Source organism: Schistocerca nitens, chromosome 4 (assembly GCF_023898315.1).
Source record: "Schistocerca nitens isolate TAMUIC-IGC-003100 chromosome 4, iqSchNite1.1, whole genome shotgun sequence".
Classification (NCBI taxonomy): domain Eukaryota; kingdom Metazoa; phylum Arthropoda; class Insecta; order Orthoptera; family Acrididae; genus Schistocerca; species Schistocerca nitens.
In genome coordinates this window covers 646,056,854-646,076,413 of record NC_064617.1, presented here as the reverse complement: position 1 = coordinate 646,076,413, position 19,560 = coordinate 646,056,854, and the positions used below count along the sequence as shown (strand labels likewise).

The 19,560-nt window shown below is 38.5% G+C and overlaps 1 protein-coding gene across 3 annotated transcripts in view; it reads left to right on the top strand.

Moving 5' to 3' along the window:
* Positions 1 to 19,560, top strand: part of LOC126251704 (uncharacterized) — a 220,334-nt gene that overhangs the window by 95,195 nt on the left and 105,579 nt on the right. For all 3 annotated transcript variants that reach the window (XM_049952297.1, XM_049952298.1, XM_049952296.1), the window contains 3 exons: positions 13,399 to 13,744; positions 13,826 to 14,082; positions 15,976 to 16,147. In XM_049952297.1, coding sequence (XP_049808254.1) covers positions 13,399 to 13,744; positions 13,826 to 14,082; positions 15,976 to 16,147 — 775 coding nt within the window. The remainder of the gene's footprint in view (positions 1 to 13,398; positions 13,745 to 13,825; positions 14,083 to 15,975; positions 16,148 to 19,560) is intronic.

Genomic DNA, 19,560 nt, shown 5'->3' with positions numbered 1-19,560 from the left:
AAAAGATCTTCTTGTGTCAGATTTACTAATAATTTATAATCAGAGTGTAAACTAGAAATGGCTGGATATTGCATTGTTTTCACATATACCTTTCATTCATACATACTACGAGTTCTGTGTGTTGTGCTTGTGTTTCAGAATTTGATGTAGACTTGTGGCATAAACATGTAGGACATTTGAACCTTGAAAATATGAAGAAACATCATTATCTAGCAGAGGGACTGTACAAAGTAAAGTTTTTGAACCTGTAAAAAATGCTTGACCAGCATAGAGGTTAAACAGATACAATTACCACATATTCAGCCTCATGTTCGAGCCAAACTACCACTTGAAATGATACATATGATGTCCTTGTTCCTATAATGCCCATTTCTTTTGATGGAAAGAAATATATAGTGAATTTCACTGGTGGTTATGATGGACCCACAATTCCATATTATTTTTTTTTTTTATGCAAACATGGACCAATATAAGAGTTTCAGGATAAAATTATTGATGATTATACTCACTTTACAGGAGCTTATACTCTTCAATGAGAGTCTGAACTGTTTCATTATTTTAAAGTATACTGTAAAATGGCTACTGCTCATTTTAACATGAAAATCGGTAAATTTAGATGTGCCAATGGTCATGAACACATTTCAAATGAAATGATGGAATTCTTTGAAGAAAAGGGGGTGCAATTCAAGTTTACCATAAGATACACACCTCAGCAAAATTGAATGGCAGAATAACTAAACAGTACTATCATTGAAAAGCCTCATTATATGATTCTTGGATGTGAACTTGGAAAGCAGTTTTGCTCAGAAGTGTTTTTATCCTTAATCATAGTACTAATTCGACTTTAGATGGAGAAATTCCAGAAATTCTGTGGCATGAAGGAAGTGAAATTAGGAGAAATTATCTGTATTTGGGTGTATTGCATACTTGCACACAAAATGTTTCATGACTGGATATTGTCTTATAGTTACAAATTATGGTGTCCCAAACAACACAAGATTCTATTGGAAAGAAATGGAATTTTGGAGAATATAAGTATCTATTTGTAGGTGAAAGCAATGATGACTGGATCTTGAAGCAGACTGTCAAATGTGCGACATAATGCAGAACATAGCAGAAGTTCAAGAACATCAGAATGAAACTAACTTCAAAGAAACTGAACAAACTGTTGAAGATAACTAAGAGCCTGTGACTTCAGAAGAAGTGAAGGAAGCAGAACCTCTGCAGAAAAGCAACAGATTAACAAGAAAACCTAGGTACTTGGAGAATTATTCAGTGTTAGTCTAGAATGCAGAAGTATTTGAGGAAACCTTACCTCAGAATTTTGGAGATGTAAAAAGTCAGCATGATGAAGAAGAATGGACAAAAGCAATAAAGGAAGAAATGAACTCTCTCTCATCTGAAGGAATTTGGTCTTGTGCACCATTTCCAGCAAATAAAAGAGCCATTGACAGTAAGTGGATGTTCAAACTAAAAGAGATGTGTCTAGAAATATTGAGAGATATAAGGCATGCCCAGTTATTAAAGGTTGTGCTTAGATACAGGTTTATGACTATGAGGAGGCATATGTTCCAGTTACTCCACTCACAACATTTAGAACTTTTCATAGTTTGGTGAATGAACATGTGTTTATGAAACAAATGGTTGAACAAAATGCATTCCTGCATGGAGAACTGACTGAAAAAAAAGTGTGTAAGTTCCTTGAGGTGTAAGGCTTAAGGAAGAACTTGTATGCAAACTCAATATAGCATTATATGGGCTGAAGTGGGCACCAAGAATCTGGTACTCTACATTTGACAATTTTATGAAGAAAACTGGGTTTTGACAATCTGAAGTTGATATATGTTTCTATATTGAAAGCCATAATGATTATAACACTTATTTGCCACTGTATGTGGATGATATTCTAATTGCTGGGAATCTAAAAAGCAAAATTACTCGTATTAAGAAGAAGTTACGATTAAAATTTTGAATGTGAGAACTTGGTGGACCAATATCATTCCTTGGAATAAATATACAGAGGACCAGTGGCAAAATGTTTCTTAATCAATGAGTTTATCTTGAAAATTTATTGAAAAAATTCAGCATGGAAGACTGTACTGTGTAAAACACTGATGGAAGTCAAACCCAGTGAAGATAGTTGTGGTGGCATGGTTGGAAATAAACCATCCAGAAAATTAACAGGTTGTTTGATGTGTGTAATGACAGCTATGAGACTAGACATAAGTGCATCAGTGACCTATTTTAGTAGACATCAAAATAAATCAACAGAATTCTACTGAAAAGGTTCAATATGAATTCTTCAGTATGTTAACACTTGATGTTGCTCTGTGTTACAAGAAGCTTAATTCAAATGCTCTTCTCTGCTATGTTGATTTTGTCTGGAGAAGTGAAGAAGACAGAAGATCTATGACTGGATACATACTCCAGGTTTTGAGAAATACTGTTTGTTGCACTGCAAGGAGACAAACATGTGTTTCACTGTCTACAGCACACACCCTGTGGCTGAAGAATCTTCTTGAAGAATTTTAAAATATTTGTGAAATCTCCAACAATTTATGAAGATGACTGAAGCATGTGGATATGAAATACAATTTCCTGCAAACAGCTGTACAATGAAGGACATCTGAAAGTTCAATACATTAGCTCCGAGAAGCTCATTGCAAATATTTTAACAAAAGCAACTGTGTGTGTACAGTTCAATAAACTGTGTCTGGAGATGAGAATACTGAAATTTGCAGATGCTTAATGAAATTATTAAATTGAAGAGGGGGGGGGGGGGAGGGTTGAAGTAATGACAATTTAATAATTATGATTTGATTTAATTTCTCTTTGTTTTCATTATCTGTGTTTTTTCCTTTTTATATCTGTATCTGGTCCTCGTGGTTGTTTTGTGGTTGTAATTGTAATTGTGATAAGTACTAAACAGATATTACCTATTAAATACCTGTTAATTTTTACATTAACAACGGTTTCATTTCTGAGTGATTTATATTGCAGTACTCCTATCTTCCCCTGAACATATTTGTATCTCATTCACTTGTCTATCAATGAAATATTTCATGTTAACCCAAAGTCTTTTCACAGCTACTTTTCTAGCACCTTTGTTTACTTTTCCAACATCTGTGACAGCTCTTTCTAAAGCTGTCTGCACCTCTTCAATTGAACAACCTACTGTGGTATTCCTTATTGCAGTATCCACATCTTTACCGAACTTAAAATATGTATCATCATTCATCAGTACTTTAGTACCCCACTTGCATCCTCATTCAGTCCTCTGTATGATTCTCTTAAACTTCAACCTATTCTTCATCATTACTAAATAGTGATCTGGAACGATTCCTGATATGGGTACACCTTACAATCTAGTATCTGATTTAAGAATCTCTGTCTGATTATGATACAATTCAACTGGAATCTTCCCATGTTCTCCAGGCCTTTTCCAAATGTTTCTCCTCCTCTTGTGAACAGTGTATTAGCTATTACTAACTGAAATTTATTGCAGAATTCAATTAGACTTTCTCCTATACCATTTCTACTATCAAACCCATATTCCCCTAACTCTTTCTTCTATTCCTTCCCCTATAACCTCATTCCAATCTCCCATGATTATTAGATTTTCATCTCCCTTTAAATACTGAAGAGCCTATTCAATATCCTCATATACTTTCTCTATCTCTTCACCTTTCTGCTTTCAATATCAGCATATATATCTGAATTATTATTGTCAATTTTGTTTGCTGTCGAATCTGGTGGAAGCAACCTTATCACAGAACTGTTCACAGTAACACACTCTCTGTCATACCTTCCTATTCATATCAAATCCTACTAACTTTATATCATTTTCTTTGGCTGTTGGTATTACCCTATATTTGTCTGACCAGAACTACTTCTCTTCTTTACATTTCACTTCACTGATCCCCACTGTATCTATACTGAGATTTTGCATTTCCCTTCAGATTTTCTAGCTTCCCTACCATATTCAGACTTTTGACTTTTCACACTCTGACTCATAGGCTATTTTTATTTCAATCACCTCCCCTTGGTGGCAGTCTTCTCCCAGAAATCTGAATGCCGGACTAATCCGGGATCTTTAGCCAATGGAAAGATCATCATGACACTTTTTAAATTAGAGGCCACATGTCCTATGGATACACCTTACATGTCTTTAATGGAGTGGTTTCCATTGCCTTCCACATTGTCATGCCGTTGATGATTGCTGATTCTTCTGCTTTTTAGGGGCAGTTTCACAACCTAAGGGCAAGAGAATGCTTTGAACCTCTGCCCACCCCTCTGCCCTCTTTGACAAGGCCATTGGCAGAATGAGTTGACATCTTATGCCAGCAGTCTCCATCTGCCCTTAGTGATGATTTTTATTCAAAATTGAAGCAGTGGTTGTGTTCAAATCTGAGACCCAGGATGTTCAGATTACTAGTAAAAGACACTATCGCTATTTATGTGTTTATTTATTTTTAAATCCAAATAAACCTTGTGCAAACAGAGGTGTCCTTTCACTACACTATCCCTCAAATGCCACATATATGAAACAATGATGAAAAAAGAGAGAAAGAGTGAGACTCAATTCAGCGATCCACCAACCATTGAGTCTCAGTACTAACCACTTTTCTTTTCTGTTAAAGTGAAACTGCAACATCAAACAGCTAAAGAACGAAACATATCCCAAACAATTTTTTTCCTCACTGACTTACAACGGAGAACACAATCAACGAAACAGATTGCCGAAGATAGAAATGAGAAATAGTAAGGGCCATATACACCAGTAGGGTGTCTTGACATCTCTATCAGGAGAAGACCATACCCACTGGCTACTTTAACAAACACCCTGTCTGGTAAATGTGAGATTTGTCATGTTAGCAAAATCGTCCTGATAATGGGGCAGTTGTGAGGCATCCCATTATCCAGTAAGCATGCGCTGCTGAAATGCCAAAAAGCCATCTCTCTCCCCCCTTCACACATACACCCACCCACCCACCCACACACACACACACACACCAGAAACAACAAAATGAACAATTAACCACATCACAGATTTAATCTTCCACTTTGCTTCGGAAAGAAGAAGGCACCCGGCTGCAGAATAATGTTGGTGGTGTGAGCAGTGACAGAAGTCCTGGGGAAGAAAGCAAGTTGATTCTGCTGCCAGAGCCACTTCTCCGGGTGACCACTGCAAGAGAATATAGGCACAAGTGTGTCCAAGGATCTACATCAACAATGTGTAGCCATGTCACTAAATCCAATTTGGTATAGATGTCCATTAGTAGGTAATATGTTATTCATGACTCTGTACCAAGAAGAAGTAACTTCCATCGTGTGAATCAGGAGACTGATGTTGGTCCATGCACCCTCCTGATAAACATGCAGTGTACACTAGACCACAGATCTTCTGTTTAAACCAATATCAAAGCCATCCATACATTTTAGGGACTCCTCTCTGCTCACCCATCCTAGATAAATTCCTGCTTTAATAGTTGGTTGATATTGTAAAGCTGTGAAGTCTTATGTGCTGTGTCACTGTTTTTACACTGTAAAACAATATCTAGATTAGTAAATATGCTGCTTCTGATTCAGTACAACACATGAACTATTGATGGAAACAAATCTTACATAAACCTGATGCAGTGTATTGTAAACCATACTCTACCTAAAGTGAATATTAACGTAATTTTGTTCAACATTTGTACCATACTGTGTAATACCAGATAAATGGAAATGCCGTGTGGCTAGGGCCTCCCGTCGGGTAAATCATTCACCTGGTGCAAGTCTTTCGAGTTGAGACCACTTCAGCGACTTGCTTGTTGATGGGGATGAAATGATGATGATAAGGACAGCACAACACCCAGTCCCTGAGCGGAGAAAATCTCCGACCCAGCTGGGAATCGAACCCGAGCCGTTAGGTGTGACATTCCATCGCGCTGACCACTCAGCTACCAGGGGCGGACGTGATACCAGATCACATGGACCAAATAAATAACAGTAGTGTTAGTCCCCACAAGGTATGGAGGAGAACTTATGTGAAGTTTGGAATTTAGGGAAAGAGGTACTGACAGAATTGAAGTTGTGAGGACAGATCGTGAGTCGATAGCTCAGTTGTTAGAGCACATGCTCACAAAAGGAAAAGGCCTTAAGTGTGAGTCCTGGACTGGCCTCATAGTTTTAATATTGTCACGTTGCTCCAATCAGGGATGTTATTGGCTGATTGGGATGATCAGATGGTTAGGTGCATGTGTATAAATTGCTAATGTTGGGGGGGGGGGGGGGGAGGCGGGGGGTCAGGATTTATGCCTGCCAGTATAGGACATAGTAAGTGTGGGGTCCTGCCCACTCGTCTTGTATAAGGTGCCTAAAGGATGCTGTGTTCTCGGAATGCTATACAACAATTCAAGCAAATCTTATTAATAGTTTTTATTACAAATAAGAAGACTGACAATACTTGACTTTAAATTTACAATGATGTCGCAAGCGATGGGCAACATGCAAACAATCAAAGTCCTTTGCTGTATACAAGGTCCATGTAAAAAATTGATATGGATCACACATCACTGCTATTGTAGTGCTCTCCTAGTACTGTCTTAATACTGTCCAGCTGAGGCTACCAGGAGCAGTGCTAATATTCACTTCGTCTAGATGCCGCTTCTATCGTGGTGTGGTCCTTGTCAGTGGGTTATTGGCTGACGTAGTCTCACAGCGTCCTTTTCTCTTGCTTTCTTCGTCTTTGTACTGGTACTAGTCAATATGCCAGATCATTCCTCCCCCCCCCCCCCCCAAAGTGGCAGACTGTCATTATCTAGGGAGTGCGCCCAGGACAGGGGAGGCGGAAGTGTGGGCTCATTGTGGGACCAGAAGCTTGGTTGTTGGCTGCAGGGAACGTCAAGCTTCCGGCTGTACCCTGCCATCCAGCCTGTGCTCTGGTGGAAATGTGCCCCTGAAAATGACCAGAAGGGTACACGTCCGCCTCCTGCTGCCATGAAGCAGATGACGAAGGCGGCAACTGCTGTGGTGTGGGCAGGTCCAGCTTCATTGGCAGGATGAGAGGAGCCGGAGGAGGTGAAGGCTCTGTCTCCATGGGGTCATACCGTGGTGCTGTGATGACACCCTCTGGTGGCTGCTGTGGCTGGCTGCTGTGGCCATGCTGTCCTCTGTATCCATGAATCTGGGGGAAGAGAGACTGAAAGCTCATCATGTACATGACAGAGATCAAGTTGATTTTGATGGTGGGGCTGCAAGCCCTCGGGACCTGAAAGAAGATACATGCAAGCACAAAGTTGACTGACGATCTCACCTCGTGCCTACCGTCTGCTGCTGCTAAAAACCCTGTAAAAGACAATATCACATGGCACGATGCAAAACCTATGGCCTTCCTTTGGTGCTGTAAGCTGAGGAGTGTGGAGCAGTGTCCGATGGAGTGGCCGTGAAGCAATTCCACCAGCGATGGACCATCTCGTGGGTGCGAATGATATGAGGCAAGAAACAGTTGCAATGCTTCATCACTGGTGTGTGTGGAGTGAAGTTTGGCCATCTGCTGCTTGGAGGTTCTGACAGAATGTTCTGCTTCATCATTTGACTGTGAATGGAACGGTGCACTAGTTAGGTGCTGTATGCCATTGCGTTCACAGAATGTTTCAAATTCATTTGACATGAACTTAGTGCTGTTGTCTGACACTATTACTTCAGGTAAACCTTCAAAGCAAAAGATTGATGATGACACCTGTTTTGTGGTACATGAAGTTGTCGAGTTCATTGGCACAGCAAAAGGAAACTTGCTAAGCGAGTCAACCACAATCAACCAGTGAGTGTTCCAAAAAGGTCCCACAAAGTCTGATTCTCCGCACATGTGTGACACTGTGACGTCATGTGTGACACTGTGACGTCATCTGTTCTGTTTGGGTGTCCATACCCTCCCAAGTACAGTGTCAATGCACTAACTGTTTCATATGAGCAATCACCCAGTGTCCTTGGTGAAGTGACTGCAACATTCTTTTTGCAAAGCTTTAGGAATCAACACATGTGAGTGTCCACTGTCATTCTGAACAAGACTAACACCTTTCTGTACAGCAAGGCTACGCTGATGTGGAAAGTATCAGTGCACTACAGAATTATTTATGCTATGCAAGGAATGAGGCCTAGATGTGTGAGTGTATTCTAGCAAAATGTTCAGATCTAATCAGCTTCTGTGGCCTGTACAATTTTCCTGTAATTCAGCAGAAAATATTGAAGCAATTCAGAATCCTGAGCAGTGACGTGACAACAAGATGCAGAAGAAATGTCAAAGTCTGTATCAGGGCCAGTCGGAAGACATAAAAGTGCTTCCACATTACAGTGTCGAGCTGTCAGACAATACACAGCTCGTACTGGTATTGAGACAACAACGAAGCCCGTGTTTGCAATTTTTGGGCAGTTCATACAGGAACCGGTTTCGCCAGATGACACAAGAACTGCATAGGCTTGTGATCTGTTACTAAGTAGAATTTTCTGCCATAAAAATAGTGCTGGAACTTGGTGACACCGTACATAATAGCCAATGCCTCTTTCTAAATTTGTGAATAGTTACACTGAGCATTGGATGACAATTTTGATGCGAAAGCAATAGGTCTGTCTTTACCACCAATTCTGTGCAAAAGCACTGCACTGATTCTGTAAGAGGAAGTGTCAACTTGCAATATCACTGGTTTGTCAGGATCAAAGTGAACTAAGCATCAATCACTGAGCAATGTAGCTTTAAGTTTTTGAAAAACTACTTGGCACTCATCTGTCCAAAGAAAGGGGACATTCTTGTGACACAAGCAATGCAATGGAGCTGCGATGGGTGCAGCATTTGGTATGAACTGAATATAATAGTTCATTTGCCCGAAGACTGACTGCAATTCTGTGATATTACAAGGAACTTTCAAATCTCATATGGCTAACAAATGTGATGGAAGAGGATGTACACCATGACTGTTTATGACATGACCAAAATACTGCAACTCAGGTTTAAAAAACTCATAGTCATCCAGTCTACACTTTAGCCCTGCATCAGACAATACATGAAACAAAGCACATAAATTTGCAATATGTTCTTCAGGTGTACGACCTGCTACTACAATGTCATTCAAATAGTTTGAACAGTTTGGCACTTGTGCAGTCAGCTTTTCCAAATATCATTGGAAAATGGTGAGTGCAGAAGCACTGCCAAAAGGCAAACACAAATATTTGAACAAGCCCATATGAGTATTTACTACACACACTTTTTGATATTCTTCATTGAGCAGTATTTGAAGATACATGGTGCACAAATTAATTTTTGACACCAGACACATTGTACACGATCACATCACGCAACGTAACATCTGAATATAAAGCACTACAAGCACAATTGAATTTGCATTTCTTGTCATACCCTACGAATCTGTTACCCACTGACAATAAGTTTGTTCTGACTGTTTTCTGCAATTAAAGAATTGATGTCTAGCTGTTACCACATTCACTTGTTGGTCATAATAGTTTGTTAGCTTGTCCAACAGTTTGTCATAAGACAGTTCACTCCCAGTGGCATTAGGGAAGAGTTTTGTGATTGGGCAGAACACTGCACTTCCTACCTTTGATAATAGATAACGGCTTTTCACAGTATCTGGTATGTTGTGAACATGGAGATGTGCTTAAAACTGGGATAACCATTCGAGCTATTTCTCTTCTTGTTCAGTAAACTGTCGAAAATTTGGTATAGCAGTATTGTTGCTGTAGGTGGTGCTTGTTCTATCAGGCACACAGCATTAGCCAGTAGCTGCTGCACCTTATTGAGTAACGTGGAGACCTGTTGCATCTGGAACTGAAACATCTGTGTTAGCTGTGTGGCATCTAACACTTGCAGCTGTGGCACCTGGAGCAGTGGGTGGGACAGGTGGAGGTGGGGATGGGGGGCATACTGAAAGATGCAGATGCAACAAACGGACAAGGTAAGCAAACAAAGAAATTTTCTGAAATGCCCACCTAAAAACACTGATTAGCAAAAACGATGATAAACTTTTAAAGCAAAGAAAAGCCTTTACAAAGTAAATAAAAGAAAGAATTATGGCACTCAGCAAACAAAAAATTCCTTGGCCGTCAGTTGCAGGGTTTGTTTGTAAGTCTTCATTGCCAATGTGGGGTCCTGCCCACTTGTCTTGTACAGGGTTCTTAAAGGATGCTGCGTTCTCAGAATGCTATACAACAATTCAAGCAAATCACATTAATAGTTTTTACTACAAAAGGAGATTGACAATACATAACTTTGAATTTACGACAGTGATGCAAGCGATGAGCGACATACAACAGTCAAAGTCCTTTGCTGTACATGAGATCCATGTAATCAATCACATGTCGCTGCTATCATAGTGCTCTCCTAGTACTGTGCTGATATTGTGGGAATACTGTCCGGCCAAGGCTGGCAGGAGCTGCGCTTATATCCTCTTCGGCTGGAGGGCACTTCTGTCGTGGTGTGGTCCTTGTCAGCAGGCTATTGGCTGATGCCGTCTCACAGCCTTCTTTTCTCTTACTTTCTTCCTCTTCATGCCAGTGCTTGTTGATATGCTGGAACATGCTGTATAATGGAATGACAATAATGAAAATTTGTGCCAGACTAGGACTCGAACCCGGATTTCCTGTTTATCATGAGCAGTCATGTTACCATTTGGCTATCAGAGCACAACACATGGCCAGACCGTAACTTCCATATGTTGTCAACCATGTGTCTGCAACTTGTACTTGCACATCCATTATGTATATTTCCACAGGGGAGACATTTTACTTGAAAGTCACTTGCCCAGTGTCATCAGGTAAATGCCTGCTTAGCTGGGTGATAATGTGTCCACCTCCCATGTAATTGGGCCCGGGTTTGATTCCTGGCTGGGCTGGAGAATTTCTCCACTCAGGAACTGGGTGTTGTGTTGTCCTCGTCATCATTTCATCCTCATCACCAGTTCGCAAGTCGCCCAATGTGGCATCGACTGAAATAATACTTGCATTTGGTGGCCGAATCTCCCCAGATGGGGTCTCCCGGCCAACGATGCCACACGCTCATTTCATTTTTTAGCAGATAAATGTGATATTGCATTGTCTGTTTTATTCCAAATTACAATGTAATGTACCATCAGGCAAGTGATTTTCACGTTAAATCTCTGCCCTAAGTGGGATTATATACAATGGATGTGCTATTACAGGTTCCAAACAAAGGTTGATGACATATGGAAGTTTTGGTCTGTCTGTGAGTTGTGATCAGATACCAAATGGTAAGTTGACTGTTCATGATTGGTGGGAAATCCAGACTTGAGTCCCAGTCCGGCACAAATTTTCATAGTAGTCATACCATTATACAGCTGATTGTGGTCCATATTTGCAGCTGTGAATACATTTCATGTATTTCATGATGGCTGCGATCACCACATGTCCGAAGGTACATTACATCATAATTCGGAATAACGTAAGGAATGCACAGCAATATCATATTGTGGATAGTCACTGTGCATTTATTTTAGAGACTGCTTTCAATTCTTTCATTGGTATTCCATCCCACCTTGCTGAATTTTATGTTTGTTGTGATGGTATTGCATTTTCTATACCTTTTGCTGTAGATTTGTTAAATTTACAGAAAGTTCATCATCAGATTGCTCAGTACCAAAAAAAAATTACCTTATCTGAATAATTTTCTAATTAATGTTTGCTTTATTTACATGTATAAAGGATTAGTTAGTCAATTCCGATATTTGAGCATGATTTATAATAGTTTTCCCATGTATCTATATCCTCTGGAAATATCACGGCTGCTAGCTGTCAGTATGTGTTTCAGCCCTGATCGCTTAGGAAAATATTTTGCAATTTTTTACATAATTAACCAAGTCAGGATTATTGTTGCATGTAAGTTGCCTGTGTAGCTGTGTTTTCCCAGCACTAGATATTTTTATTGGTTCTTTTGTCAGTGAATTTTGTTGAGCTGTGTTTGACTAGCTAAATCTATGGTGGAATCAGCAGGTGTTATGACTCTTTTCTTAATGTGATGAAAATACGAAGTCACATATAATATTGTTAATTATATTATATTATATTATACTGTATTGTATTATATATTAATATAATATTGGTAAATTCTATCTGGGATTTCCCATTGTTTGATCATATTTTAATTTCTTTTTTTAAGTTTTTGCAACAGGCACTGGAATTTCAGCAAAAATAGTTTCATTATTTCTGCAACTAGAATTCCATACACAGATAAAATTATGATATTTTGTCCTTTCTATATAGTAGATTTCAAACATACTTTCTGTATTAATTGAATCAAAATCATGTCTTGCTTTACATTCCTTTACATTCCTGCACGGGTTACATTATTCCTACAAAAACTACCTATAATGTGTAAATTTCCAAGGGTAATTAAGATTTTGATACTGTCTTTTATAAATCAATGTTCATTCAAGCAAAACCACCTTGATGGTCCGCGTTTCTTACAGAATAATTTGCAAGTCACTAATTTTTATTTCTTTATTATTTTGATAGCTTGAAGTTAACACATTTATGTTCCAATGCATTAGGAAAGTATTTCAACATTTTTGAATATTCTTAAGGGCATCTATTTTGAAAGGTTGTTTGTAGTTTTTAAAATATGTTATAATTTCCGCATCTCTATTTCTGACTGCTAGTTTCCCTTATTACGTATGACTTTGCAAATAACACTGTACAGATTATGGAATCTAGTGAAGCCTAACTTGTGTAGATGCAGCTTATCTTGTCCCAAACATTTATTACTAATATATTTATTAGAGTGCACAAAAATTGCACCATGTCTGTTGCACTGCTGTCTGATATGGTTGTTTATTTTGTCATTGTATTTGTCATTCGCTGGCCTTCGGTGATTGTGGGTACAGTTTTTCTCCATTTTGATTGGATTTCATACTTCTTTCACGATCTCTTCTACAGTGCTGTTTCAAAGTGACATCATCCCCACATGATGAAAACAGCTTTATAGTTTTCATAGCGATTTACTTGTGGGAAAGTATTTTACTTTGTTGTCAGCATGTTTTTGATGTGATTATTTAGTAAAATGTAGGGAGAACACAATTTGTAGACAGATGTATTTTGTCTGGTGATACTTATACTTCTTTGACCTGTGTTTGTTGATTCACAATCATCATGTAGCTTGTTTCATCCTTGTAACACTAGACAGCAAGTCACTGCATTTAGGAATCATTGATGCATGATTGATAATAAACATACCCTCACAGTCCACTTATATTTACATGAATTGCTAGAAAAAGAAATCTTTTTAATTGTTTACATTATTCTTAAAATTGTACAAATCCAGCTGCTTTGTTTTCGGCAAAAATTTGATGACATATTGCACATATATTGATAAATGTCTTCTGTTAACAGGGACACTAAAAATGAGAGCAGTCCTAATGAAATAATTTCGTTGCCATGGATATGTGGGACACTCTCCCATTACCAGGAGGGAAAGAACAAATGGAAAGAGCCAATGTTTACTGCTGCAGTTATCTACAGGTATCCAATTGTAGGTCGTATTGTCTTCCGTCAGCCAAAAGACAAACCTTGGGCTGATACTACAGTGATAGTGGAATATTTAATACATGCAGATGGAACATCACAAAATAATACTGAGGAACATCGCTGGATGGTGCATGATTTGCCACCTGGAAAAGATTTCTATAACTGGACTGGTCGCTGCTTGAGTGCTGGTCACGTATACAATCCATTTGAGGCAAGTAGTAATTACTGATACACCCTCTTACTGTAACTTCCACTTATTTTTATTACTTTTTATTTTCATTGACTTGTACAGGTGAATCTTCAATCAAAAAATTCTGAATCACCATGCACATTAGAGAAATCTGGCTATTGTCGAGTAGGTGAACTATCAATACGTCATGGCACACTAAGCATTGCTGGACGCAAATCTGAAAGTAATAAATTAACACGCCGTCTGTATACTGACACTCATCTTCCTCTTTCCGGACCTGGAAGTATACTTGGAAGGTCTCTAGTAATTTATGATGACCATGGGCCAAAAGCTAGAGGAGAACGGCTTGCATGTTCACCGTGAGTATTGTGAAATGTACAAATTTGTTGGCACAATTAACAAATCATTTTACCTCTCAAAGTTCTCTTTTTTTCTTTCACCAATATTACAAGTCAAGTTTTTTTGTGGTGCAAACATTCTCTCTCTCTCTCTCTCTCTCTCTCTCTCTCTCTCTGTGTGTGTGTGTGTGTGTGTGTGTTTTAAATAATGGATATCAGTGGTGATGAAGATAGCAACTTTCCCCATGGAAAATGGCCTTGAGATTAATCAAGAATTTGTAAGATCCAATCCTATTAATTATAAGTAATGTGTTGGCAGTAAGTTTCTACTGTCAGGAAGTGATATTTATTCCACATTCACATAGAAGAATCTTAGAACTGACTCCCACATTTATCAACATATGTGAACTAAATCAGATTAAGCCTATACATTTTCAAATCAGTGGTGCAGATTTGTTGCTTTTGGATACTATTTTCAGCTACTTTATCACTTGCTATGCTTATCTGAAGAGACATAAATGTTTTGTATTTTTCTTGCATAACTGAGAATGTGAATGTGCCACCAACTGTCATAAATTGACTTAGTTAACTGAACAACAAACAAAATGAGCATTAATACTGGTAGTGGGTTACTAAAATGACATGAAAATGTAAATATGGGACCATAAAATTAAATAAGCTCTTTTTGAATACCCTTAACAATTAACAATCAAACAAAGCTTGTGAGTCAGTAGAGCACTTCCCTGCTAAAGGCAGCCCAAAAATTAATAGCAGCTACAAAACAAAATCCAGTGTTTCAACCAATTTGGAATAGTCTCCTTAGTGTAGGGAAACAGGGGAGGAGGGTGGAGGCCTCAATTTTTTTTGGTGATGGCATGTTCTATACAGTGCATCCTATGTCAGTTGCTATGTGACAATGTAACTGATACTCTTCTAGAGTGTCACTGGGCAGCTCATAGTCAAGAGGCTTGGGGACTGGGACAGTCTAACAACATGCCAGAATAGTGGCATTGATTATAATATAATGACCAAAGCAGGACACAGTCTATAGGAAAGAATACGTTTTTGAACAAGAAATTTTGTCACTCTTGTTTTGACCAGCTTGGTCCTCTTTGGGGTGACAAGAGAGGATTCCAAATGCTGGAAATTCTTAACTCAATCTGGAGCATAATAAAAAAAATGATTGACAGCTAGTTACTTAAAGGGCAGTTGTTATAGCAAAAACTATGAGTGAACAGGCTCGACCGAACATTCTACTAGCCATTGCCATATCACTCAGTTACTTCAGGTGCTGAATGCAAGGTCAGTCTAGGGTCGCTCTTGCAGCTTTTAGTGTAATTAGTTGCAATTAGTTTCTGCTATGTACTTTCTTTATCCATGTGGAATGTTTATTTAATGTAACATAATCACTAAAACTCACAGATAAAGTATGCAGCAGAGCAATAAGTCACTTACAACATTGCAAAGCTACTCTGTACTCCATGTTAAAAGTGAGCATCTGAATGTATCAGTACAGAACCACACAGCTGTTCCAACCATGGGCACATTATGCCCACAGGTAACAGTGAGCTGACAGCATTGCCCAGTTTCGTAACAAACTTTCCATCACTTTCTTATTCCAATCCAGAATTACTAGTACTTTGATAAGGTTCCTGAAAATCATCAATGACTTGCAATGATCACAGTTCTGCATATTATATTGTGGAGCACTTTATTTGACTTATAGATGTATTAGCCATATTTTTAAAAAAAATGTTCTTCTGCAAATCTGTAAAAGGAAGCCTCTAATACTTCTGGCAAACTGAGTACGATGTCACAGACAATGAGGCATAACCATGAATATCATCATACTAATACCAATGTACACTTATATAAAAATTAATAACTGACTAATCAGTATGTTTCATTTTCCAGGATAACAGCAGTTTACAGGCGCAAAGCTGTTGTGAAAGATTGGTTTGGCAATGGTTTGTTGCCATCTATAAAAGGAAAACTAGAATACTTCCAGCAAACTGAGTATGATATCACCGACATTGAGGCAAATATTGAAGGACTTGAAGACACAAATGGTTTTCATATTCATGTTGTAAGTGATAAATATTTGACAACCTGCCTTTTGGCTTTTGTCTCAGGTTCTTCGGCTGACATTCGTCTGAGGATTTTTCTGAAGTTTTGCCAGCACAAGTGGCTGGCACTGTCAAAGCTTTACCCTCCATTGCTGCTGGTAGACTGGAGCTGAGCTCGCAGCCATAGACTATGTGCAAGTGGCATGCCAGTGTCCAAGGGCTTCTCTCCGGTCATTTCTGGTGCTATTCTCCTCCTGCTACCTGCAACGGTCACTCATTGCAGCACGGGAATCCAGTATCTGTTTACCTTTAGGCTTTCTTCTTTCTTATTGAAGCTACTCTTGTGTTTGTGTATTTGTGTATCTGAAAAAGCAGATGTGATAGCTCTTCTCTGCAGCGAGAACTTCCATGTCAGTGAATTTTACTATGTGGTTAGCCTCACTCAGCGCCTGCTCTTCTATGGCCGATTTCTCCACCTGCCTCAACTTGCAATGTCGCTCATGTTCTGTGAACTGGGTGTTGATTGATCGCCCAGTCATTCCCATATAAATTTGTGTGCAATACAAAATGGTTAATCAAGACGTCTTCTCTGCTGGAGGATTACAGAATAACCTGGGCAACACAAAAGCCCTACCACCTCGGCTGTACAGATTACCAAAGATCCATAAGAACAGTGTTCCAGTAAGACCAATTTTTAATGCTCTGGGCTCACCAACATATAGACTGGCAAAACACGTGGCCTCTCGGCTCCAGCCACACATTCTGCAAGAGGCACTGGAATTTCAACAAAAATAGTTTCATTATTTCCACACTTACAGTTCTATACACAGATAAAAGCGCCACTTCTGGGATGGAGAGGTGTGCTAGCTTCTTATCGAATATGCATAATGAATTAATGATAGTGTCAGATGTGCTGGCTTCTTATCAAATATGCATGATAGATTAATGATGAAGGTCAGCATGCTGGCTAGCTTGGACATGGTTTTTAGGCAGTTTCCTACACCCCGTTACGTGAATGCCAGTCTGGTATCCACCTCATTTACACAATCTGCAAACATTTAGAAAACATTCACTCACTTAACATGAATGATATTACATTCAAACAATTGTGGTACACTTTTTCCATCCCAGGAGGTAATGGGTTGGCAATAGGAAAGGAATCTGCCCATCTCTTAAATTAACCATGCCAAATCCATTTAGAATTGCCAAACCTGTGCTAATGTGGAACAAAGGCACAAGAAAAAAGAAGGTATTTGTGATTAGTAATCAGAGTGAATTTAGCATCAACTGTGGAACTTACAACAGTAATACTAGAAGTAAAAGTAATTCCCATATAGATGATGTGTACCTGTCAGGAGTTCAGAATGTAGTCTTTAAAGGTAGCCAGGAGACATCAGAAAAGAAATTGGAAGTCCTCACACATTAAAAAAGTGCAAGAGTCCTTATTACCCATTCCTGTATAACTTATCAGAATATCCTGACCTTAAGATGTGAATTTCGACTAACGCTAATGTACAAAATAAACAGAGTTGAACTTTTCCACTAATTGTATATCAACAGCTAATAGTGTTCTGTCAGATCACTAAAGTTACATAAGTCGTAGTGTAAAGTATGAAATAAGAGGAGGAAGAAGAGCAACTTTTTTCAGTGTAACTGCATTCTTCTAAGATAGCAGTATACAGTTAATATCCTTAATTATCAATATGAGACAGTTATTACTACACATAATTGTTTGTTAATAAACTTTACAGATCTTGCCTACAAAGACTACCTCTGCCTGTTGACGAATAACTTAACTCCTAACTCACAGAACACAATATGTGTGTGAATGAGTGAATGACTGAACTTCACTCTAAAGAGGAGTTGCTCACCATTTGGTGAAACAGGAATGTATATAGACATGAATAACAGTAATAATGTTATAATGGCATAGATTTCTGATTTGCAGTGAGGAGGCTCACAAAATTCAGGAATCAAGTCAGAAATAATAATGGAATGACTGAGATTTGGATGCAGATGATAACATGGAGCTTATTGATGGTTCACAAACAAAAACTAAACAGAAATAAAATCTCAAGATGCAGATGGAAAATAAAGAAAACAAAAAGAAAGTGTGGGGTGCACACAAGGTTTTTTTAGATTAGGCAACTCTTCATCTATTCCAGATAACGGTAACTGCAGGAAACCCAGAAGTATCAATGTGAGATTGAAAGAAATGCCTCCCATAGGTGAGAGTATTAAAATCCTGATGGTAAACTGCTGAAGCATTCACAACAAAGTTCCAGAGTTTGAATCATACATGAAAAGCAATGAAGCTCACATAATACTAGGCACAGAAAGCTATTGAAACCTGAAATTGATAGCAGTGAGATTTATGGGGAAAATTTAGGTATATATCAAAAGGATAGACAAATGGGAAATGGAGATGATGTATTTGTTGCTGAATAGAAGAAACTCAGATCCACCAAGATGGAAACTGAAGCTACATGTGAGGTCATTAGGGCAAGACTCAGTATTAGACGTGGGCATAAAATTATAATTGGGTCCTTTTATCACCCAACAGACTCATCTCCTGTTGTAACTGAAAACTTTAGAGAAAATCTTAGTTCACTTTAATTGGGAAAATTACACCGAAACTGGTGTCAGTGATCATGACGTGATTGTGGTAACAATGATTACTAAAGTTCAAAGGACAACTAATACAAGCAGACAGATATATATGTTCAGTAAACTAGATTTTAAAAAAATCAGTAGTATCATATGTCACTGAGGAACTCGAAACTTTCAACACATGGCAGGAGCATGGTCAGCGTTTCTTACAGAATAATTTGCAAGTTGTTATTTTTTATTTCTTTATTATTTTGATAGCTTGAAGTTATCACATTTATGTTCCAATGCATTATGAAAGTATTTCAACATTTCTGAATATTCTTAAGGGCATCTATTTTGCAAGGTTGTTTGTAGTTTTCAAAATATGTGATTAATTTCTACATCCCTATTTCTGATTGCTAGTTTCCCTGACACATACATAAAGGACTCAGGACATATCATTGAGAAGCTGAAGAAACTATAACTTGCCTTAAATGACATCCTGGTCAGCTTTGATGTTGTTTCTTTGTTTACAAAAGTGCCACTCAGTGAATCTATGGAGCACATTGGTTCTATATTCCTGCAAAACATCACCAAGTTCTTTCATGCATGTCTCACCATGATCTATTTCACATGGAGTGACAACTTCTGTGAATAGCTGGAAGGCATCATCATGGGTAGTCCACTTTGTCCAGTGGTGACCAACTTCTTCATGGAACATTTTGGAGCACAGACACTGGACTGGGCACCTCGTAAACCTAAGGGGTGGTACAGATACATCAATGACACTCCAGTTGTGTGTAGCCATGGTGAGGAACAGCTCAGTGACTTCCTAAGACACTTG